At 40.7% G+C, this 24,232-nt stretch overlaps 1 protein-coding gene across 1 annotated transcript; it reads left to right on the forward strand.

The window, feature by feature from the left end:
- Positions 1 to 75: 75 nt before the first annotated feature.
- Positions 76 to 24,146, forward strand: wdfy1 (WD repeat and FYVE domain containing 1). Its single transcript, XM_017708881.2, has 12 exons — positions 76 to 306; positions 3,201 to 3,268; positions 3,941 to 4,014; positions 10,263 to 10,317; positions 12,337 to 12,487; positions 15,172 to 15,284; positions 15,625 to 15,751; positions 16,633 to 16,738; positions 17,180 to 17,281; positions 17,717 to 17,847; positions 20,269 to 20,377; positions 21,760 to 24,146. Exons 1-12 carry the CDS (start codon positions 170 to 172, stop codon positions 21,814 to 21,816), a joined length of 1,230 nt encoding a protein of 409 aa, XP_017564370.1. The 5' UTR covers positions 76 to 169; the 3' UTR covers positions 21,817 to 24,146.
- The last annotated feature ends 86 nt before the right edge of the window (positions 24,147 to 24,232 follow it).

The raw sequence follows: 24,232 nt of genomic DNA on the forward strand, positions 1-24,232 counted from the left end.
TATCAGATTTCCGTAGGGGTGGAACAAAGTACTAGATGAAAGCGGTGTAAGATTCTTGGGGTGGTTTTCTTCTGGTTTTACGGTAGTGTTATGAACTTTCCCTCGGCGATCAGCTGACGCGTCTTGGCTACTCGGGAAGAGAGGGAAAGGTCGGAAAAAGAAAACAGCGATGGCGGCGGAGATTCATTCGAGGCCCCATTCCTCCAGACCCATCCTCTTGAACAAAATCGAAGGCCACCAGGATGCAGTGAGCGCTGCAGTGCTGATCCCGAAGGAGGATGGCGTGATCACGGTCAGCGAAGACCGGTAATGCCTCTTAGAGTCTGTGGATTAGCCGAGTTATCCAGGCTACAGACCGCTAGCTTCGTTGTGCTAAGATAACTAGACGTTCATCAGCGGTTTAGCGGGTTTCGCTGATTACCGACCCGCAGTCTGATCTCCTTCAGTCTGTTAACGTTTATCTGCCTCTTCCTAGCTGTCAATCCTGAGTTAAGGCGTTCAGATGTGTTTGATCAGTGGTTATCCTGTAGTACCGCACCGAAACCGAAGGTTCTAGGTAGCTGACGGAAGGTCTTCCAGCCTAGTTTAGTCCTGTGTCTCGATGATGAAGTGCTTCTGCATGTTAGGTTGCCTGAAAAGGGGGCAGGTGTGATTGTCCGAGCTGGACAGGTAAAACATGCTGGCTCATTTTTTCGAGTTGGTTTTTTCTTTCGACGCGAGAAGCTTCTGCTCCTTGGGACCAGAAACACATTGCCACGTTACACTTTTTGAGTCATATCTCTTATTTAAATTTTAAAGTGGCTTTAATAGTTTCCATTAGACCCAATATAGGTGTGACTTTGTTTTATTACCTGTTTAATTTGGCTCATGGTGTCTCAATTGAACCAGCGTTGTAAACAGTCCCAGCAGTCGTCCCTGTGTGGCTTGATTGACCCAGTTTATCACGGAATGAAAATATAACAGACTTTGGTTTGTGGTTATAGCTAATGGGTGTGTAAACACTTCTGCTACTGGGCAAAATAGATATAACCATTTTACTGTCATGTGCATAATATATATAATATGCATATTTATGGCTCATAAAGCTCAACCGATAAATTGGTGTGCTGATATTATCGGCCGATATGAGCTAGTATTGGCATTTATAATAGCTGAGATTTAAAAGCAACAGAGAAAGACGGGTCCTTCGGCCATGTGATGAGTGTTGCTGTTATGTTGTGAGTCCATCTCTATACTATTACTGTTTATTAATAATAGATGGAGACAGGAACGGAGAGTTGTAGAGGGACAGAGAGACAGAAGGACGGAGAGTTGTAGAGGGACAGAGAGACAGAAGGACGGAGAGTTGTAGAGGGACAGAGAGACAGAAGGACGAAGAGTTGTAGAGGGACAGAGAGACAGAAGGACGGAGAGTTGTAGAGGGACAGAGAGACAGAAGGACGGAGAGTTGTAGAGGAACGGAGAGACAGAAGGACGGAGAGTTGTAGAGTGACGGAGAGACAGGAACGGAGAGTTGTAGAGGGACAGAGAGACAGAAGGACGGAGAGTTGTAGAGGGACAGAGAGACAGGGACGGAGAGTTGTAGAGGGACAGAGAGACAGGGACGGAGAGTTGTAGAGGGACAGAGAGACAGGGACGGAGAGTTGTAGAGGGACAGAGAGACAGGGACGGAGAGTTGTAGAGGGACAGAGAGACAGGAACGGAGAGTTGTAGAGGAACAGAGAGACAGAAGGACGGAGAGTTGTAGAGGGACAGAGAGACAGGGACGGAGAGTTGTAAAGGGACAGAGACAGGGACGGAGAGTTGTAGAGGGACAGAGAGACAGGGACGGAGAGTTGTAGAGGAACAGAGAGACAGAAGGTCGGAGAGTTGTAGAGGGACAGAGAGACAGGGACGGAGAGTTGTAGAGGGACAGAGAGACAGGGACGGAGAGTTGTAGAGGGACAGAGAGACAGGGACGGAGAGTTGTAGAGGGACAGAGAGACAGAAGGTCGGAGAGTTATAGAGGGACAGAGAGATAGAAGGACGGAGAGTTGTAGAGGGACAGAGAGACAGGGACGGAGAGTTGTAGAGGGACAGAGAGACAGGGACGGAGAGTTGTAGAGGGACAGAGAGACAGGGACGGAGAGTTGTAGAGGGACAGAGAGACAGGGACGGAGAGTTGTAGAGGGACAGAGAGACAGGGACGGAGAGTTGTAGAGGAACAGAGAGACAGAAGGACGGAGAGTTGTAGAGGAACAGAGAGACAGAAGGACGGAGAGTTGTAGAGGGACAGAGAGACAGGGACGGAGAGTTGTAAAGGGACAGAGACAGGGACGGAGAGTTGTAGAGGGACAGAGAGACAGGGACGGAGAGTTGTAGAGGAACAGAGAGACAGAAGGACGGAGAGTTGTAGAGGGACAGAGAGACAGAAGGACGGAGAGTTGTAGAGGAACAGAGAGACAGGAACGGAGAGTTGTAGAGGGACAGAGAGACAGAAGGACGGAGAGTTGTAGAAGGACGGAGAGACAGAAGGACGGAGAGTTGTAGAGGGACAGAGTTAAGTGATAAAATCAGTATTAGATCCTCTGGAAAACGGCATGCATTTAGTTTTCCGAACATTTAGGATTCATTTGGTTTATGAATGTAAAAATCCGATTTTAGGGCCTTAAAAGAATTCCGTACTTTTTCCCACTGCAGTACCAATATAGTCAGGTGAGCAGTAAAGTATGGCACTTTGCATGTGACAGTGGAGGTGGAAGAGTCATTAATATTAATATTATATAATACTGATCTGAGGATCTGTCTTTGAGGGCTCCCCTTAGTTACTGATAGTAATAATTGTTGTTAGCTGCCATAATTATGAGCTGCTAAGTCATTACTACGAAGTATTAAGTCATCATTATAAAATGCTAAGCTGGAATTCTGCAGAGTTGTCTCTTGCAGTATTGTGAGAGATGGTACTTTGCCACATTGGTTTTCTTATATTGAATCTTTGAACATCTGTCAGTATAGAGTTTGTTTATAAAAGCACTTTAAAGAGAGCTATTCTTTAACTGAATCAGTTTATTCAGGCTAAACATTAAAATCATGCTCACACTCCTCAAACACTACTGCGTCACACATCGATGTTATGTGTAAATAGAGCAATGCAGAAACAAACATTGAGTGATTGTTTTTATTTTTTTTAAACAAACTTTTTTTTGGTTTGCATGTTTCAGGACTATTCGAGTGTGGCTTAAGAGAGACAGTGGCCAGTACTGGCCCAGCATTTACCATACTGTGTCATGTGAGTACAACACACACACACATTTCCCTGCACTTATATAATAACAATAAGCTCTGGTCATAAGCTTTTCTGGGTACCTTCGTTTTTTTTCTCCCTCAGTGTGTTATGCCTTTTACTCACTAAAGGTTCAGCTGTAGGATAAGGTTATTTTCGAAATAGCCTGCTTTATTCTGCTTGCATACTTTGTACCCAGAAGTAGTAATATGTAGTATGTGACCCAACTTACTTTCTCCAGAATTCCTAAGATATCCAGATGACGAAGCCTTCAGGTCGAACGTTCCAGTGCGCACCCAGAGTTATGTTCATTATATACACATATGGCCATTAATGTAGCTGCCTGGCTTGCTTTCAGTTTTACTAGCCCTGGTTTTAAATAAAATTTCAAATAAAATGAAAGCATTTTTAGTCCTGCTGCTGTCTCTGCTGCCGTCCCGGCACGTGACTTGACCAAAGTATATACGTACACGTGCTGCTGAAGAGCAACTAGCAAAAGTTGATGAGCAGTGATTGGAGAGCTGAGGGAAATAGGCTGGGTCATGATAGATGGTTCTGATAGACTTACTCCTGGATTTTGATGTCAAACCCCTGTCCTCTAGTATGACGTGGCTTTTGTTGAATACACGACACTGTACTGTATATTACAATAAAGAGTATGTGTGTGTCTGTGTACAGCTCCATGTTCCTGTATGTCGTATCACCATGAAAGCAGGCGGATCTTCATAGGACAGGACAATGGCGCCATTGTGGTAAGTTTTCCTGTTTTCACTACATTGAGGCAGTGGTTTCCAAACTGTGGTACATACCTAGGGTGACTGGGTTACACCTAACTGTGATACCCCTAGGGTTACACCAAATGACACTGGGGATGCTTAAAATACATTCTTATACTTCATTTAATCTTCATTTCATTCTGTTACCCGGCTGTGCGGTCACACACATGCTTCCCTGATAAAGACTCTGGACTCTGCACTCCACTCGCCTGCTGAGCGAGAGATCCTCACTGACACTGAGCAGATCCCTGAATGCTGAGTTTACTTTAAAGCCAATGTCAGCATGAGTGATGTGTGAGTGGGACATTTCTAAAATCCAGCACGCGACAAATGCATGCTCTTTATTTGTTATTAGGCTGTTTGTGTAAAAGGCAATGTTGGAAAAGTTGTTTCACTCCTGTTCCTTTTTGCATGTCCTGCATTGTGGATGAACTAACATTCATATAAAGTACAGTTCATTCATTAGGTTATCCTCACTGCTCTGTGTGTGTACCCGAATGTGGTTAAGGCCTGAATGATCCTTGTCCGTTGTGTTTGTGACATAGTTCCACTTTCACAGACGCAGTTCAGTTTACGGTTGTATCTGCTGTGATTAGAGCTTAGCATTTTAGTTGTGTGATAGAGCTAGTTAAGCTCTTAAAACTAAATGCACACATTCATCTTTTATATTGATCATTTAGATATTCGACTTTTCTCTGTTAGATTTCTCATTAAATAAATGTGCAGAAATGACCAGACCTACTTTTTCTCACTCATACGAATACAGGGAGCCACAACCAAACATATTTTAAAAGTATCCTTTAGTAAATTTTGCTGAACAAAAGTTCTGAATAGCAAAACACCAATGTGTTACTCCTTAAGGGAGTGTCTAAAAACTGCACAACCTGCACACAGTGAAGGTTGTAGAGGCCGTTGTGATTATTTATGGTTGTTTTTGACTAAATAAATGGATGATGTTGCCGCTCTGAATGGGATCTGTTGCACCTGATTGTGAACGTTGTGTTTCAGTAGTCGTTCCGCAGCCAGATACTGTCACACATGCATAATGCGCCCTCACATAGACTGATGTGCATCTGTAAATAACCTTGTTCAGTGTTGTTCAGTATATCTGGTGTGAAGTGTCATCACATCATAAACATCTTTGATATTTTAAGGAGGACTGATTTTATGAGGCTACACATCTTACACATGAATGTGTACATATAAGGAACCAGAGGGAGTATGCACAAGGTGGTTTATAGACTGAGGGGTGTACAGGACTGTGGAAAATTTGGGAACCACTGCATTAAAGTGTGCCTTTTACACATTTACAGTTCTTTATCATTTCTAAACTTGCCACCCTTAAACTAATGTGACATCCTCAGCTTGAAAAGGTAACAGGTCCTTAATTTCTGCATTACAAAATTCAGTCCCCTAAAATTTTTCTTCCAGGAAAACCGAGAACTCCACTATAAAACAGAAGCCTCAGGAAGTTGAGCTTTGCTGGTCATGTTGGACATCTTTGTGCAGTAGCAGGAAAATATTCAAAATATACATACTCAAAGTTTAGTTTCAAGAGAACTCAACTGTAAACTGAGCATAATTTTTAGCCCCTCTTCATCAGTGGATCACTATGATCAGACATGTGGTAGAGCACATAGTGAATATGTGTAGACATACGCAGGTTATCTTGCAGTATCTCCCTGGATTTTAAAGGATACTGACACCCCTGTACTTCACTGTTGGGATAGTGTTTGTGGAGGAATGGGAAATGTTAAGTTTGTGCCACACAACATTTTGAATTTTGGCCAATAATCTGTTGACCTCAAATTTACCGCAACAGGCTTAAGACTGAAAGCTGTTGGTGCTTCTACCAAGTACTAGTGTGAAGGGGTCCTTAAATATGTATGTATACGTATGTGTTTGTAATGTTTTATTTGGCCGGCTGACATTAGTTAAATGTTCTTTAAAGGCAAGCATAAACTGTGATTTCAGAATTATTGTTCTTTGGTTACTCGCATTGTATGAAAACGCTTGGTCTAAATGACATGCTACATGAAATGCAACCATTACAGACAGATCTATCTACAGACCGTTTGAAGTAAAGCTTCAATTATTATTATTATTATTATTATTATTATTATTAAAGCTGTATGAACCAAACAACATGCTGCGCGCCGTGTACTGTGTTGTGTTTGTGTCCTTATAAACAGGGTAAAATCACACAGTGTAGGTCTTATGGGAATTTGCCAAGGCAAAATATTTAAAGTGGCCGCCGACTTGTGTCTGCCCACTACAGGGTCACTTTCCTGTGTGAGCACATCCTCATTCACTGCCAGCTTCAGTCGTTTGCTTGTTCGTACTGAAGTTCGTACTGAAGTGAAAGAAATGAAACCTGAGCACACTGTGGGCAGTGAGCCCAGCTGTCAACCACTGGAACTTCATAATCGCTCCTGTAACGCTGGCGAGGATTGTTTACCTCTGGACGAGCCTCGTGAAGTAATGTTCTTTTGCACATGCGGGACGGTTTAGGAGCTGATCTGTTCAGACTGATGTGGCATACAGATCACATTTAAATGATGGCGTGAACAGCCAAACAAAAAAATCGGATTTGGCGAGAAAATTTGGGCCACTTTTACCTGCTGTGTAAATATAGCCTAAGGTTACGTATTTTTTTCCTCATATGTGACACAGATGTGTCAGTGTGAACAGCAAAAAACGCACTGAATCTGACATTTTCAATTCCGATTTGAGACGCTTTTGTATGTGGTACTGGATACTTACCCAGTATGCGGCGATGCGACTCAGTCTGAACAGGCGGATCGGGATTCAAGCGACTTTTACATCAGTCCAAGTCGACATTCGGCATAATTTCGCACTGCTGAGGCTCAGAAATATTTAGGCTGATGTTTCTGTACCAAAAAATAGAAGACTCATCACAGCTGCTCTGTGTTCGAAGAGGTTTCGAACGAAACGGCCGAACTCGGCCGGAGGAGATCAAGGCTGAAGCGCTTAAAGAATCTAAGGACACGAACCAAAGGAGTGTCCGTAACCAAATAACGCGCCCTATTTACGGTGAACTCGAACACATTCTGGGTATTGAGCCCAGCTATCAACCAACTGAAAGCTTCGGGAGCGACAGGCGTTCACTGGCCATCGTGACTTTTTACCTCCAGATGTGCCACATGACGAATTGTTCTTTTGTGCATGCAGGTCGGTTTAGGAGCTGATCTGGTCAGACTAATGTTGCATACAGATCACATTTAAAAGATCGTGTGAACAGACAAAAAAAAATCTGATTTGGTGAGAAAATCAGTTTCGGCCCACTTTTACCTGCTGTGTAAACGTAGCTTTAGTTTAGCATGTCCAGGATGGTGATACCTAAACCTACACACAGTTACAGGATATAAAGTAGCTAGTTCTGTTTTATAGCACACAGATAGAAAATCTTAAGGTGCATATTCCTTTGCTACTGGAGCAAGAAGAAGCCCTTCTACTTGGAGCAGAAGGCCCATTTGTGGGAACAGTTTGAGGATGGCCCCTTCCTGTTCCAACATGACTGCGCATCAATGCACAAAGCAAGGTCTTGACCTCAACCCAACAGAACCCCTTTGGGATGAATTAGAGTGGAGACTGCGAGCCAGACCTTCTCATCTGGAAGAATGTTCAAAAATTCCCATAAACACACTCCTAACCCTTGTGGAAAGCTGTTATAGCTGCAGAGGGTGAGCCGACATCATATCAAACATTATGGATTAAGAGTGGGATCTCAAGTTTATATGAATGTGAGGGCAGATGAGTGAATACTTTGGGAATCTATTGTTTTATAGTGCATGAAAGAACTTTTTCACATAGACTTAGAGTGAGACATTGACCTCATAATCGGGTTTAAACTGGCTTTAACAGGTTCTTCAGTTTCACGTTTGCCTGTTTTAATTGTCCCTTTCCCTTTGTCCCTCTCAGTATCTGTCTACCTATTGGTCTGCCTGTGTCTCTCTCCGTTGATCTATCTATTCTTACACAACTATTTATCTATCTTTCTGTCTATCTACTGTTCTTAAAATAAAGCAGTGCTCTTCTAGGAATGGTTTCCATTAGCTAAACGGTAAGCAGTTTCTTCAAACATTTTTGAGGATCAGTTTAATATGTGGTGCTGATTTTAGATGATCACTTTGGTCCATTTTCTTAAGGGGTGTGAGTCATTTAGGAGTTGACTGTTTTCCTCAGTATGCTGAAAGGAGCCCTTTGCTTGTGTCTGGGTGCACTTTTTACCCCAAAGTTTTAACTTTCACTTCAAGAGGGAAAAAAAGGGTATATATTTTCTTTCTCTCAAAACTTGCTTTACTCTTCTCCCAATAAAGCCCACCATAATCACATGTTTTAACAGTGTTTCTTTTATAAACACTTTGGATGAATACAAAAGTTGCTGTTTTCTGATGTCAAAAGATTAGTAAATCCCATGAATGCAGTAGTTCATCTGAATATTGTAGAATTAATTAGATCAGTGACATTCAGTACATTTATTGAGATTAGATAGCTCAGTAATTTTATCAAGGGAGAAAATGGGGGGAGAAAAAGAAGAGAAACTGCAAATCAAACAAAGTTTTCTCTAAACGGTATGACACCTTTTTAGTAAACATAACTCTTGAACGGCTAACTTTCTAAGGCTTGGGAATGGGATCCTTAAGCCTGGCCATGACATAGAAATGCATGGTTGTGGCCTCCACTTAGTAAGGTGTTGGGATCCTGTTCCTTCACCTTAGTAAGTGACCATGCATTATTCTTATTAAGAAGGGATGACATCAACAGGGCTCGGGACTCTGTATAATTTAAACTCTGTAATTTAAAAGCCCAAACTGCTAGATTGTATTGCCAAAACAATAATTATTGAACGTAGTTTTCAGACAGGACCTGAACTATACCATATTTCCAAAAGTCTTTGCTTGTCTGCCTTTAACAAGCATATGAAATTGAGTGAGATCCCGTTTTTAATCCATGGGGTTTAATATGATGTCTGCCCACCCTATGCAGCTATAACAGCTTCAACTCTACTGGGAAGGCTTTCCACAAGGTTTAGGAATGTGTTTATGGGAGTTTTTGACCGTTCTTCCAGAAGGGCATTTGTGAGGTCAGACACTGATGTTGGACGAGAAGCCCTGGCTTGCATTCTCCACTCTGATTCATCCCAAAGGTGTTCTGGTGGGTTGAGGTTAGACAAGTACCGTTCTCCTGGCAACCGCCAAACATCAGATTCCCAGACGAAGAAGCGTGATTCATCACTCCAGAGAACACGTCTCCAGTGCTCTAGAGTCCAGTGGCGGCGCTTTACATCACTGCATCTGACGCTTTGCACTGCGCTTGGTGATGTAAGGCTTGGATGCAGCTGCTTGGCATTGGAAACCCATTCCATGAAGCTCTCTACGCTGTTTTTGAGCTAATCTGAAGGCCACATGAAGTTTGGAGGTCTGTAGCAGCGTTGTTGTCGTTCCCAAATGCTTCCACTTTGTTATAACACTGTTGACAGTTGATTGGAATATTTAGTAGCGAGGAAATCCTTTCATAAATATTTGTAGAAGCAGTCTGAAGGCCTAGGTGCTTGGTTTTATACACCTGTGGCCATGGAAGTGATTGCCATCACCTGAATTCAAACATTTGGATTGGTGACTGAATTCTTTGGGAAACACAGTTGTACATTGAATGATCAGTTTATTATGGACTCCTTCCTTCTAACTGTAATCAATGGCCATTTTATCAGAAGCGCCTTTCTAAGTTTGCTATTACTGACTGTACCCCATCAGTTACTATGTGCAGTAGAGTTATATAGAGTATAGTTCAATATCACTGAGAGCAGTGATGTTATTCTACATGTACTTTCCTACATTCTCTTGTTGTCTAGTTAATATTACTCTAAATAATCCCACTCGCTGCGTCTTTCTTGAAGCTTCTTCCAATGCTGTGTAAAATATGGTGTGCTGTAGTCACATGATTTACTAGGCAAAGTGCAAATAGCCAGCCTGTGATTTAATGCTATTATCGCTTAGTGTAAAAACACTGTCTTACTGGATTTAGTTTGTTAGGGCTTCTGTGTAATTTAGTGTTGTTTTTTTTCCTGAAGCTGAAAAATAAATACCTTGTGCATACTGGCTGTTTTGACTGGAAATTGCATAAAACGTGGGCCATCTTTGACTTTTGCACAGTACCGTTTGTATTGTTCAATTCTGACTTTCATTTTCTATGTTATGCAGGAATTCATCATTTCTGAAGATTTCAACAAGATGAACCATGTGAAAACCTACCCAGGTAATGAGTGAAAATGTAAAAGCTGTTCAGTGGTAACATCTATCCACAGTTATAATGCTTAACGGCCCTTATCCCACTAAGATAAACTTATCCATGTATGTGTTAGCCCTTGAATTTATTGGTTTTGGAGCTTAGCTTAGCTGCTTCCACTGAAGAGAAGCCCTCACAACTGATGAAGAAATAAATGTATTGACTGCTATGTGCACAAATAGCAGGCAGCTCTGCTGGAACCTACACATCTAAGGTATATGCTGAAATGTCTGTTCTGAAAACGTTCCAGCTCTCACAGCACGTTGTTTTTTGTTTTTTAAAATAATTTTACTTCTGCGATCGAACAAATAAATTCCTCTCAGACTTTCACTCAGGGTCAAGCCTTAATGTCAAGCCTTGTAGCAACACAAGCCTTCATTGCAAAGATCGTTTACTCTGAACAGCTCATCAGGTGGAGAAGGTGAAAAGGGGTTTTGCTGCTATCGCTGGCGCCCTGACTTCTGTTAGATGCTGTTTCCATACTACTGAAAGATGATGGCAAGCGCATGTTCAGTAAAAAATAATAACAAGAATAATAATTTCATAAAAGGAGGAGGAGACACACTGAAAATGAGTGGGCTGTTTTGTAATGCGCTCAACATAGTGGAAAGTCCTGCCATTCAATAAAAAGAAAATAGTAAAATGAAGATCTTATATGGCCAAGTTTACCATGAAGTGGATAGACTTTTCTATAAATCACGTGAACTGTAAGGCAAAAATTTGGATTTGTACTGCTTTGACACCTGGACAGTGAGGATAATATTCTTCTGTATCTGGCTGTTGGCTCGTTTTGGTGAGCCAGACTGGGGGCTCCAAATGCCTCTCCTCAGACGTCTGTGCGCATCCTTTAGGCCTGCAGGTCACCAGATTTGAATGTAGTTTCATGTTCTGAGCAGGGTTTTCACCTTCCTGTTAAACCACCGTTTTTGTTAGTGAACACTTTGGCGGATTTTATTTTAGACACGCTCTCAGCACAAACGTTTATATATGAAAACGGCTGATGTGTCTGTGTGTATCTCGCCATCACACAGTCGTGTGTGTCTCGATCGGGTGTTGGCAAGAAAAAAGTGAGCTCTCTGCTCATGGGGGAGCACCGACTCTCTGGAGGGGTAAAGTCCAAGTTGGGAATAGGAATTTACAATTAATATAAGAGAAAAATAAAGAAATCAGCATGTCATTGGGTAGAAGTATTTAGATTAATCAGTGGTAACTGATGACTGCTGTTAGTGGGCTTTAATGGTAACAAGAAATGCAAACCTGTTACTGTCTCCACTGAAAACCATTAACTACTGCTAGGACCCCATCACAGTGAAAATTGATTAAGGCCTATTCTAGACAATATATATATATATATATATATATATATATATATATATATATATATATATATATGTATGTGTGTGTGTGTGTGTGTGTGTGTGTGTGTGTGTGTGTGTATGAGAACAAGCTTTGGCCCTGGTGTGTCAGTAACACACTGCTACTGAAGAGACTACATGTCTTGTTTTGTTTTCTGAGCACCGCTTGGACTGCCAGCAGTTTAGTGACCAAAACTTGCTGTAAATTTTATTAGCATGGCAAACTGGAACAGGATCAGAAAATGTTACAACATTGGACATTGTCTGGGCTAATTTACACACTTGGTAATTTTATTTTAATTTTTTCTGACTGCCCCAGAAGAGCGTCATTAGTACATACATGAATAACTGTTCTAGAAAATCTAGAGTTAGCTAACAGCTTCAGGTGTCCTTTAATGTCTGGCGCCTTGGCTCCCAGTATGCAGCCAACTGCTACTAGCGCCCTTAAAGGAGAAGCTGTTTTCTCGTGCTGTAAAACAGAATCACCTGTGGCCTAGGCCTTTACAGCAGAGGGAGAACAGTGAAGCTTGTGAAACCTGCACTGGCATCCTTCAAAACACCAAATCTTTTCAGTCTCTTACTTGCCCAGAACTCACTCAAATGATCTGTGTACCTGTTTACCTCTGTGTTTCAGCTCATCAGGGTCGAGTGTCCGACATGGTATTCTCCTTGCTGAGTCAGTGGGTGGTGAGTACGGGGCATGACAAGAGTCTAAGCTGGATGTGCACTCAGAGTGGCTCCATGCTGGGACGTCACTACTTCAGCTCGTGGGCCTCTTGTCTGCAGTATCCTTCAGTTATCAGACTCGGAATACTAACTTTTCTGTAGAATTGAAATGCAATGGGAGGGAAAGTTCAATTTTTATGCATTGGGCTATTAGACTACATTCACACTGCAGATAAAATCTCAAATTAGTTTTTCCTTCTAATACACTATATTTCCAAAAGTATTCGCTTGTCTGCTTTCATGCATATGAAATTGAGTGAGATCCCATTCTTAATCCAAAGGGTTTAATATCATGTTGGGCCACCCTTTGCAGCTATAACAGCTTCAGCTCTTCTGGGAAGGCTTTCCACAAGGGTTAGGAGTGTATTTATGGGACTTTTTTGACCGTTCTTCCAGAAGCGCATTTGTGAGGTCACTGATGTTGGACGAGAAGGTCTGGCTCGCAGTCTCCGCTCTAATTCATCCCAAAGTTGTTCTGTGGGGTTGAGGTCAGGACTCTGTGCAGGCCAGGCCAGTCAAGTTCTTCCACACCAAACTCGCTCGTCCGTGTCTTTATGGACCTTGCTTTGTGCACTGGTACGCAGTCATGTTGGAACAGGAACTTTTCCCACAAAGTTGGGAGCATGAAATTGTTCAAAATCTCTTGGTCTGCTGAAGCATTAAGGGGCCGAGCCCAACTCCTGAAAAACAACCTCATGCCTTTATCCCTCCTCCACCAAACTTTACACTTGGCACAATGCAGTACCGTCTCCTGGCAACCGCCACACCCAGACTCGTCCATTGGATTGCGTGTTTCTTCACTCCAGAGAACACGTCTCCAGTCCAGTGGCGGCGCTTTACACCACTGCATTTGATGCTTTGCATTGTCATTACTAATCGCTTCCACTTTATTATAATACCACTGAAAATTGACTGTGGAATATTTAGAAGTGAGGAAATTTCAAGACTGGACTGACTGGACACATGTGGCGTCCGATCACGGTACCACGCTGGAATTCACTGAGCTCCTGAGAGCGACCCATTCTTTCACTAATGTCTGTAGAAGCAGTCTGCAGGCCGAGGGGCTCGGCTTTATACACCTGTGGCCACGGAAGTGACTGGAACACCTCAGTTCAATGATTTGGATGGGTGACTGAATACTTTTGGAAATTTTGTGCATGATATCTAATATGTGGTAGTTAGAGGTATAACAGTTCACGTTTGGCTCTGTTCAGTTCATTTAGAACTTCAGTTAGCTTAAGAACTTTCAGTTTTTTGTTAATTTAGAAATTGTACTAAAAAAAACATCTAGGGTTATTTTTATTACTTTCATTCAGGGAAGCGAGAGGGTGAGTGTGCTGTGATGTGCCCTTTTGTTTTCTATACGCTTATCCTTTCAGGCAGATTGGAGTTTTTCTACTTTGTCAGGCACCATTTATGCCTTTTATGTTTATGTTGGCCGACAGTCTGTTTAAAGCTAAATCATTAAAGTTTAATCATTGCACCATGGGGCATCTTTTTCTGCCTTATTCTTTAGTTTATAGTGGAGCTACATTATTAAATTAGAACAAATTTGTTCACAATATTCAATTTGGTATGTTCAGATGGACAGGTGATAGAAGTTGATGGATGTGGGAGGTTTTCAATAAATCTACTATCTAGAGGATGTTGTAGTAAACTTAACTCGATAGCGTAGGAGTAAACTTATGTTACAACTGAAGTGGATTTCATATGATATTAAGTAATGATCTGAGACTCTGGGGGGAGAGTGGCTAAATGATTTGTGTTTACAAGGCAAGGCAAGTGTGTGAGGAAAATAGGAGTTGGCCCCACTGTATTTTGATTGAAAGTGATTTTAAAATTTTCTTCTTCTTCCTCCTCTTCTTCTTCTGTCTTAAAATGATCTGGCCAGACCAAAATGTAGTCTAGTCCTACAGTTTTCACAGTCCTCATGCAACTGGTGTCAAAAAATCCAGAAAAGCCTGAACTTAAATAATTATTAAAACAACTTTTGACTTGTGCAAACAATATAGCTTCCATGCGCCAATGAACTCTTCTGAAATAATCTAAAAAATTGTAATGAATTAATTCTATAAGAATCCTTCACACAAAACATGTGAAACTTGATTGGTGGCAACAGCCTCTGTCTGAACAGTCATTTTGGAATTCATGCAACTTTTACATTAATGCAACTTTTATTATTCCATACTGACCTCTTACAACATCACATGGCCAGTGTAAACAAATAATCACGTCTCTCTCTAGTGGTAGTAATCAAGCAAACAGCTATTTGTAAATAAGATTTCATTTACTCGTTTGTAAACTTTTATTTATCTAATGTGAACAACAAAAAAAAGCCTTGAGCACTAAATCACAGTAAACATAGCTTAAGATTACATCATTACAGAACAGGAACCAGGGATGGAAAGATTACCGTAACCTTGGTGTCAATTCACTTGCGTAAAAGTACAAGCATTGAAGTATTTAACTATTTGTGCAATTATGACTGTTTTTGTATATCCGCTATAAAATTCTGAAAATGTTAGACTCGTTGGAATTAATTCGTACAAAAAACTAAGAGAAAACTTGACATTTCTGCAGAAGGAGAAATGTTTGAGAGAATATGCATTCTGTCTACATTCTACTAGTGTACGTTGAATTACACATTTTTTGTGTCATTTCTAACAGTTTCTGTTTCTATAAGCTCATGAATGTGTGATTTACAAGTTCCTCTCTCCAGTAACTTCCTTAAGTACTTGTTCAGGTATGACAACGATACCCAGCATGCATTTGTAGGTGACTACTCGGGCCAGATCACCCTGCTTAAATTGGAGGGACAGACATACTCTACTATCACTACTCTGAAGGGACATGAAGGTAATGCTTGCTCACCCTGGGTGAAGTGTACCCTGTGGACATTTCCCCACTGCCTTTTGAAATGCTCAATTTTGTAGCTTAGTCTATAAAATGTTTTTTTTTTTCCAGAAACCTGTTAAAATGCTTTCTGAAAACATCTAAAAGATCTTGCATAAACACGTTTTCAGTCTCTGTAGCAGGGGTCCTTTGTCTTGTAGATTTGCCACCCTTCACACCTTAGTTTTTCGGTCTTGACCTTCTTGACCCCACACTTTTATGCACAACATTATGCACACAGTTACTGTGCTGACTTTTAATTTTCCCCATAGAGATCTTTCTGCCCTCCTCTTCCATTCCGTAGGTAGTATAGGGGCTCTGTGGTGGGACCCTGTGCAGAGATGGCTGTTCTCGGGAGCATCTGACCACAGTGTGATTATGTGGGACATTGGCGGGAGAAAAGGCCGCACACTACTACTGCAGGGGCATCAGTGAGTACACATACATTGGCCTGCTTTTTGATAGTTGGGAGAGACATGAGCAATGCCCAAACAGTGCACGTGTGCATTTAACTACTGCTCAAAGTTTGCAAATTGATTTTGCATTGCCTGTGACCAAATTGAAAAGTTGGAAATGGAACTAAATCAATGGCTTGGCAGTGTTACTGGGCTACTGTTATTTTCAGAGAGCCTGGTATGTTTAAACATAGATAGGAACAGCCCACTTTGATAAGCATTAAAGCTGACCGGTCATAGACCATTGTTTTAAAGTGATTCGTCAAAACGATGCTACAGTGAGAATCACCCTATCAGATAGACTGTAGCCCACCACTCTGTGAAGAAAGCTCATTTCCGCCATTTTCGGTCATTATCCACAGTTCATGACCACAGGTGTGGGTCGGGATGTAGACCGACCGGTGAACAGAGAGCTTCGCCTTATGGCTCAGCTCCCTCTTCACCACTGCAGTCCGGTACAGTGACCGCATTACTGCTGCCGCCTGTCCCACATGGTCTCCCCATGTTGCCTCTTCGGGCTGAGCCCGGCCACCAGGCGCTCACCGAGGGACTCTACCCCCAGGCCTGCCTCCAAGGGTAGGTCCCGGTGACCCTCTCCCGGGCAGGGTACATGATTGTTTGTGTCCGTTGTTCATGGAGTTTTTGGATCAAGTTAATGTGGGTCTTCACTCCAGACCTGTTCGTCTTGGGAGACCCTACCAAGAGCATATTGCTCCCAACGACTTGGCTCTGAAGATCCCTAGACCACACAAGCCCTTCTGCCATGACGAGGCCCCAATCCAGGAAGGACCTTTTAAATAATGTACCTTTTAATCTCAGCACTATTTTCATTGACATGAGCTCTCATTCTTTCTCAGTGAGAAAGTGCAGGCTCTGCGGTATTTGCAGCTCACCAGACAGCTGATCTCCTGTTCTGCCGATGGAACCGTCACAGTGTGGAACATGGACACACAGCGGGAAGAGGTACAAACACAGGCACAGTTATGTTTTCCTGTATAACAGTTTCACAAACATGAAGCGTTTGGGGCGGTTGTAGCAATCTGCAGTCAACACAGACATAGAATAAAAATGGTATTCCTCTGAAGTTTAAGTTCCTCTTGTTCTTCAGTCATAACAGTGGTTTCAGCCACTGAGGGGAAACAAGTGCTCAGAAACCCGTTTGCTATTTAATGTATTTCCAGTGCATCTATTTACATATACTGGCTCCTGAATTTGTGGTGCCTATTTACACACAGATGTTTTGTCCTCTGTGAATAGCTTAAGCATCTCTGGAAACCATTACACATTTCACCTCTGCTGTGCCTTTTCTTTGTTTGTTTGGTGAAATTGTAAATGAAATCAGTTCTCCGCCGTGTTTTGTTTTGAATTTGATAAACACTTTTTTCACACCTCTCTTTGTTGCAGGCTCCTCATTGGTTGGACAGTGATTCCTGTCAAAAATGTGAACAGCCATTTTTTTGGAACATTAAGCAAATGTGGGACACAAAAACTCTGGGGCTTCGACAGGTAGGTTGCTGAGCTGGTTGCTCAGAAGGAACAGGTTTTGTCACATAAAGAAAGCAGTACAGAGCCAAAATCCTATTTCCAGTAGCCTTATCTTAAAGGGCAACATGCTATTGGTTAGTCTTCTGAAGTGTTCTGTGTCGGTTCAGAAAAGTGCCATATTCAGTAGTTTTACTGAACTTTTTAATATTCACCATTATTTATAGATTTATAGATTTATAGATTTCAGTTATAGTCACTACAGTGTCAACATGGCCAAGGCCACGCTTGAACTAAAACAGTAGATTCTCACTGGAATTGTAATCTTCTGTGAGTCAGTAGTTTAGCCTTACCACTTGGCTTAGAAGCTGCATATTCTGCCAAATCAACAACTCTGAATATACATTGCATGTTTCATTGCTCTAGAACCTGTTGATTGTGTCTTTTCCTGTGTTATAGCACCACTGCAGGAAGTGTGGAAAAGCAGTCTGTGGGAAGTGTAGTTCTAAACGCTCAACATACCCAGTCATGGGATTTGAGTTCCAGGTGCGAATGTGCGATGACTGCTATAACACAATCAAAGACGAAGAGTAAGTACTTTTTTTGTTTACTTTTCCTAGTTCAGTCCCTTTCCACAACATTAAGCTGTCCACAAGGATGAGTTGGCATTCTCAGTTCAAAGTGCAAGTATTTTAAGGCTCGTCATTTACATGACGAATTGTTAATGTTCAGACATGTTTTGATGTAAATGCCCTCTAAAAGTTTGATTTATACTTTTAACTTTTCTCACCTAGGCTAAAAACCAGAGAAAAAATCAAAAGCATCAGTTTTTACAGTTATTACAGTTAGACTTTAGGCAGCCGTGTAGGTAAGCTGAGCAGTTTTTTAGCCGAGTTTTGGCGAACAGTTCTAAAATGCAGCTTATTCCTTCAGCTAGTGATGCTTCGCCAAAGCTTTTTCACCGCTGACTGCGTTTTTAGTAGGATTTTAGATTCACACTGTGCCTGAGCAGAGTTTCTGCAGTCTGTGTTCTCTCACATACTCACACCTGATGGGTGCACTTCACGCTGAGCTTGGGTTTACATATCACACAGGAAAATTTTAAAATTTCTGAAGCGTTTTCATGTTTTTTTTTTTTTTTTTCTTCATCCAGTTTGGTTCATCCGTTCTTGGTTTATACCAAGGCTCATATATATATTTTGACTGCAGGCTGCATTGTATATATTTTCCTCTTTCAGTCTTATTATGGAAATCCTTAAGCCAACTAAATTTCATTTGTTCCCATTTTTTTTAATTGGCAGTATTTAGCAGCATCAATAATGTTGATTAGTTGTTGCAGCCCTACTGTGAAAACACCTCTTAATGACTTAATGACTCTTCAATGACTTAAATGTCATTGAAAATGTAAGTTTCCTTTGCGATATGCAAAACTAAGCTCAGTAGGAGGCACGACTAAGAAGCAAGAAACATGCTTATTCGCTTATTCAGTCTCACAGAAGCTTTTTAAAACTTCCGTTCCTTTTTTTTTATTAATATCTTTGATTTTCAAGATGAGGGAAGAAATTAGAGAAATTGTCAAAGACAGTTTACAACTTAAAAGCACACTTCAAGGCAAAACAAAAACAAATACAAAAAAAAGGCGTACGTAATGTTCACAGTTCACTTTGTTGATCCGTTACGTTGCAGTCGTGTCCAGTTCTTTTGCAGTGCTCCTCTTTAGGCTTCTTCGCTAAGCAGGCTTGCTGTATTTACAGTATATCAAAGTACACATCATTGAATTGTCTGTCATCAGTCAGCAAACTCCCCCTTTTCAAGAAAATTCAGGAACAGCTCCCATATATCTCTGAATTCACTCATTTTACCCTTAATAAAATGTTATTTTTTTCCAACGCAAAACATGAGGTCATTCCTTTTATCCATTGTGATAGACCAGGGGCTTCTTCCTTTTTCCAGGATCGAGCTATTACACGTTTAGCTTCAAGGAGACACAGTAACCTGGATCAATCAATCAAGGAGGATTCTTTTTTTTATGGATTTTAAGTTCATCTGGGAATATTTGAAAAATGCAGTTTAGGACTAAGAGGAACATCCTTGTCAATAATGACACTTTGTGGATTAGCCTTTTCCAGAGAACCTGTATTACAGAGCATTCCCATATACAGTGCCTTTACTCTTGTTTGGATTTAATACAAGTGTCTGGAATATTTGAGTTAATTTGGTGTAGTCTGAATGCTGTAATGTACCATCTGCCTAGCCGTTGTTGTACGTTTTTGTAAAACATGGAAACAAATGGAGAATTACGAGCAAATCATGAACCAGCATCAGTGTGTAAAATCAAGCCCCAGCCCACCAGCCCACCTCGTTTGTGTTAACTTTTACACAAAACATGCCCTAATTTGTGAAGCTGCTTTGACAGGGAGCCAACAGAACAGCAGCTGGTGAGCCAGCAGCTGTGCCATAGGAGGAGTTTAACATCCTGCAGCGAGTGCACTGCTCCCCCTACTGACTGAACTTCATAGTGTAAAAATGATGACCGTAAAGAACAAAATAAAATAAACAACATCTTAGTTTTATTCAGTTGTATTTAAACGGTAGAATGTGTGTAGTGTGATTTATACTCCTAAAATAACACATTTACATGCTGTTTTATCGCAGTGTGTATAATGGTTGCATTGGCTGTGTATTGTGTTTATTTATTTATTTGGTTTTTGAACAGTGTAAGTGGTATAAAACAAAGGCAGAGTGGAATATGTCTTTAAATGGAACATGGAGCTGTTGTGAAATACATCAACCTTGTGATTGGAGAGGATACTGCTTATGTGTATGTGACTCAATATTATTACTGTTATTACTATTAATATTAGGACTGTTATTATTTAACAGGCATTGGACAGTTATTCACGGGACATACTTTGTACACGTGTATCGAGTGCAAGATTAACCTGCATAGAAAAGAAACAACAATGTGAGTTCCCTGAGGCTTTAACAAAAGCTTTCTTTGTTGTTGTTAGTCGGACACCCTTGGCGACATTCCATGAGGGGAAGCACAACATATCTCACATGGACATGGACCCAGCCAGAGGCCTCATGGTGACCTGTGGAAGTGACCGTGTCGTTAAGGTCATACACACACACACACACACACACACTTCTTCTTCTTCTTCTTCTTCTTCTTCTTCTTCTTCTTCTTCTTCTTCTGCTTCTTCTTTTTCTTTTTCTGCTTCTTCTTTTTCTACTTCTTTTTCTTCTTCTTCTTCTTCTTCTGCTTCTTCTTCTTTTTCTACTGCTTTTTCTTTTTCTACTTCTTCTTCTTTTTCTTTTTCTACTTCTTCTTCTTTTTCTTTTTCTACTTCTTCTTTTTCTTTTTCTTCTTCTTCTTTTTCTTCTTCTTTTTCTACTTCTTTTTCTTCTTCTTTTTCTACTTCTTTTTCTTCTTTTTTTACTTCTTTTTCTTCTTCTTCTTTTTCTTCTGCTTCTTCTTTTTCTACTTCTTTTTCTTCTTTTTCTACTTCTTTTTCTTCTTCTTCTTTTTCTTCTGCTTCTTCTTTTTCTTCTTCTTCTTTTTCTACTTTTTTCTTCTGCTTTTTCTTCTTCTTTTTCTTCTTCTTCTTCTTTTTCTACTTTTTTCTTCTGCTTTTTCTTCTTCTTTTTCTTCTTCTTCTTCTTCTTTTTCTACTTTTTTCTTCTGCTTTTTCTTCTTCTTTTTCTTCTTCTTTTTCTTCTTCTTCTTTTTCTACTTCTTTTTCTACTTCTTTTGCTTCTTCTTCTTCTTCTTTTTCTACTTCTTTTTCTTTTTCTTCTTCTGCTTCTTCTTCTGCTTCTTCTTCTGCTTCTTCTTCTGCTTCTGCTTCTTCTTTCGGCTGCTCCCTTTATGGGTCGCCACAGCGGATCATCTGCCTCCATCTCGCCCTATCCACTGCCTCCTCTACTTTCACACCAACCATCTCCATGTCCACCTTCACTACATCCATAAACCTTCTCTGAGGTCTACCTCTTCTCCTTCTACCCAGCAGCTCCATCTCCAACATTCTTTGCCCAATATATCCACTATTCCTCCTCAACACATGTCCAAACCATCTCAACCTGGCCTCTCTGGCTTTATCTCCAAACTGCTCCACCTTCACCGTCCCTCTGATCTGCTCATTTCTAATCTTGTCCATCCTGGTCACTCCCAACGAAAATCTCAGCATCTTCATCTCCGCCACCTCCAGCTCAGCCTCCTGTCTTTTAGACAGAGCCACAGTCTCCAAACCAAACATCATAGCAGGACGCACTGCTGTCTTGTAGACCTTCCCTTTCACTCTTGCTGCTGTCCTTCTGTCACACATCAGCCCTGACACCCGTCTCCACCCACTCCATCCTGCCTGCACCCTCTTCTTCACCTCTTTTCTACACTGTCCATTGCACACACACACACATATACTTACACACACACACATATATATATATGCATATGCGCACACACAAAAGAATTCTTACCGCTTGTTTGGTTCTCCCCACAGATCTGGGACATGATGCAACTGGTTGGCTGTAGTATAGCAACAGGCTTTTCACGCTGATTGACTGAACAGCACACCTCGCTCACACCCCTACCAACTTCCACTTTGTCTCTACGGTTCTACTCTTGGACATGTGTGTGTTTTTAGAGGCTGTCAAAGATCAACTTGTAAGGTCGGCTGTTTGTAACTATGACGTGTAACTATGATATTTGATGAACCAGAGCTCATAATGTCTTCATTTGGGAACAGCCTTTCCCTCTGAGTAGTCAAACATGAACTGAAGACCTTACTAAGCACAGTTTTTGTGTTTTGTGTCTGTCTTGTTTTTGACACGGACACCTGTTGTAACATGCATAATAACTAACTTTTTTTTGGTCTTTCTAAATAATTTTGTCTGTCGAGACTCGCTCCAACTCTCGCCTTACACGTGTCTTCAACTCAGGGAAAGCACAATTGAGCATAACGAAACTGTGCTTAAATCAGTCCATATGATAATTTGTGTTGACATATAAGACCCTGCTTTCTATAAGATGTTTCAGTAATAGACAAACATGGTCTTCCTGATTGATGTCAGAGAGGGGTCCACGATAAATTGATGGATTATTATTATTATTATTATATTGTCTTCATGAAATCAATATTAAAATAATTGAAAATTACAACCGATAATTTAGTGCACATAGTTACTAGTGGTGAATTCCCTTTGCTTAAACTTGCACAGATATATTAAGCAGTAAATAGTTCAGTTCTCCCTCTTGTCAGGAACATCACTGCTAAGTAATGCTTACTGCACTTCATATATTGATTATAGTGTGAACTATATACAAAAAAGAATAAAATGATCAGTTATTCATATTGGTATTGAATGCAATAAAATGTCCCTGTATAGCAAATCAAGAAACATCAGTGCATCCCTAAAATCCATTTTATATGCACCTTGATTTTGGTTATTCAAAAGGTTCTATGAATTAAGATGATAATGATTCATTGCTATGCAAAGCTCTATTCCTATACCACTGAGTGAGCGTTTCTTTGAGAGGTTGTACAGCTGAGACCTTGGTTTGTTTTGAAGGCATTATGGGGCCGAAAATGCTTTTGGAACACTTTAAAATGACCATACATGCCTAGAGCTGTTTAATAAGAGCTGCCAGTTAAACATCTCGCATCTTGCCTTTGTCTTTTGCTCTAATTCCCCGTAGACCTTTGTTCCTGTGTTTGAATCGGTCACTCTGTTTTGACTTTCTTTCATTGTCCTCTGCCTTTCTTTGCACTTGTGTGTGCTGTGTGGGTGTGTGTGAGAAGTATTTCTAACTATCCCTGTGAAAACTAAGCACTAGCCTCTGAATAGGTCTAAAATGGGCACTGCCCTTTCACTTATAAATTCCATATGAATTCACTCTTCATTCCAGCAATGTAAAAGCTAATGTGAAATGTTTTCCCTTGTCATTATTTGTAGCGTTAGTTGATGTAGCTGGATTGCAGAACTGGTTACTGGGTACCCTGATCTAGCATGTGTAAAAACTTCTTCAGCAGATGTAACTATATCAGGCTGCTTGTTGTGACCTCGTGGCTTGACCTGAGGTGCTGAACATTATGACAGTACTTTATTTCTTGTGGAACTGAGACGATTGGCGTGCCAGGAAACGTTTTAGGCATATTGTGAAGATATTTTAAATTTGTTTACAAACAGCCGAAATATTTTTTTTCCTCTTTTGCTGCATCCATCTCTCAGCAAGGAGTGGCAGTACTGTTCAGTGGCAAAGTTCACGTTCAGAACTTGATGATCTCTGTCTAAAGTAGAAAATCTAACCTACAAAGAATTTCTACTTTTTTCTTTTTTTTTTTGGTAAAATTTCCTTTCAAACAATCGAGATGAAAAGCTCTTCAGTGAGAAATCTGTGTTGTGAAAAGAAAATCAACTTTTTAACATTTTGATTTTTTTTCTTCACACTGCCACATGTAGGACATTGGAGTTGGATTGTTGTGTGTTGTAATGCTTCACTTGTAGTTAAAAAAAAAGAGAGAGAGACCTTCCCCCTCATAATTTAAACATTTGAGGCCATTTGAAATATTAAGGGCCGGTTATCTGAACAAATTCAGTGGTTTCTCCTGATGTTAAATTTTCAATGCAGAATTATCATAAACAGGGTCGTTTCGGACAAAGTTGTAATCTTGGACAGAAAATCATTGCAATTTTTCTTTATTTCTTATTTTCTAATGTCTCTCATTTTATTACTTGGATTAGTTTCAGTAGTGATGGTAGCAAAAGACAAATGAGTTGTACAGCTTTAACATGTATTTATACTATGACTGACTCCTGTTGATAATACAAACAGTGACTCGAGTCTCCCAGTGGCTGAGACTTAAATAAATATTAGTCCCCATCCTAATATTGAGTTTGATTGCTTGTTAATTAGTTTAAGGCAAAGTTATGGTTGCATGGATTGTATTTGTTCCGAAATGCTTCTTATGTTAT

This window comes from Pygocentrus nattereri, chromosome 17, assembly GCF_015220715.1.
Source record: "Pygocentrus nattereri isolate fPygNat1 chromosome 17, fPygNat1.pri, whole genome shotgun sequence".
Lineage (NCBI taxonomy): Eukaryota > Metazoa > Chordata > Actinopteri > Characiformes > Serrasalmidae > Pygocentrus > Pygocentrus nattereri.

Bases quoted from the DNA above. Each gene is read 5' to 3' on its own strand.
- wdfy1 (XM_017708881.2), top strand. From the start codon at position 170: ATGGCGGCGGAGATTCATTCGAGGCCCCATTCCTCCAGACCCATCCTC. The intron at 307-3,200 runs GTAATGCCTCTT...TGCATGTTTCAG, and splicing joins ATCACGGTCAGCGAAGACCG to GACTATTCGAGTGTGGCTTA. The intron at 15,752-16,632 runs GTGAGTACACAT...ATTCTTTCTCAG, and splicing joins CTACTACTGCAGGGGCATCA to TGAGAAAGTGCAGGCTCTGC.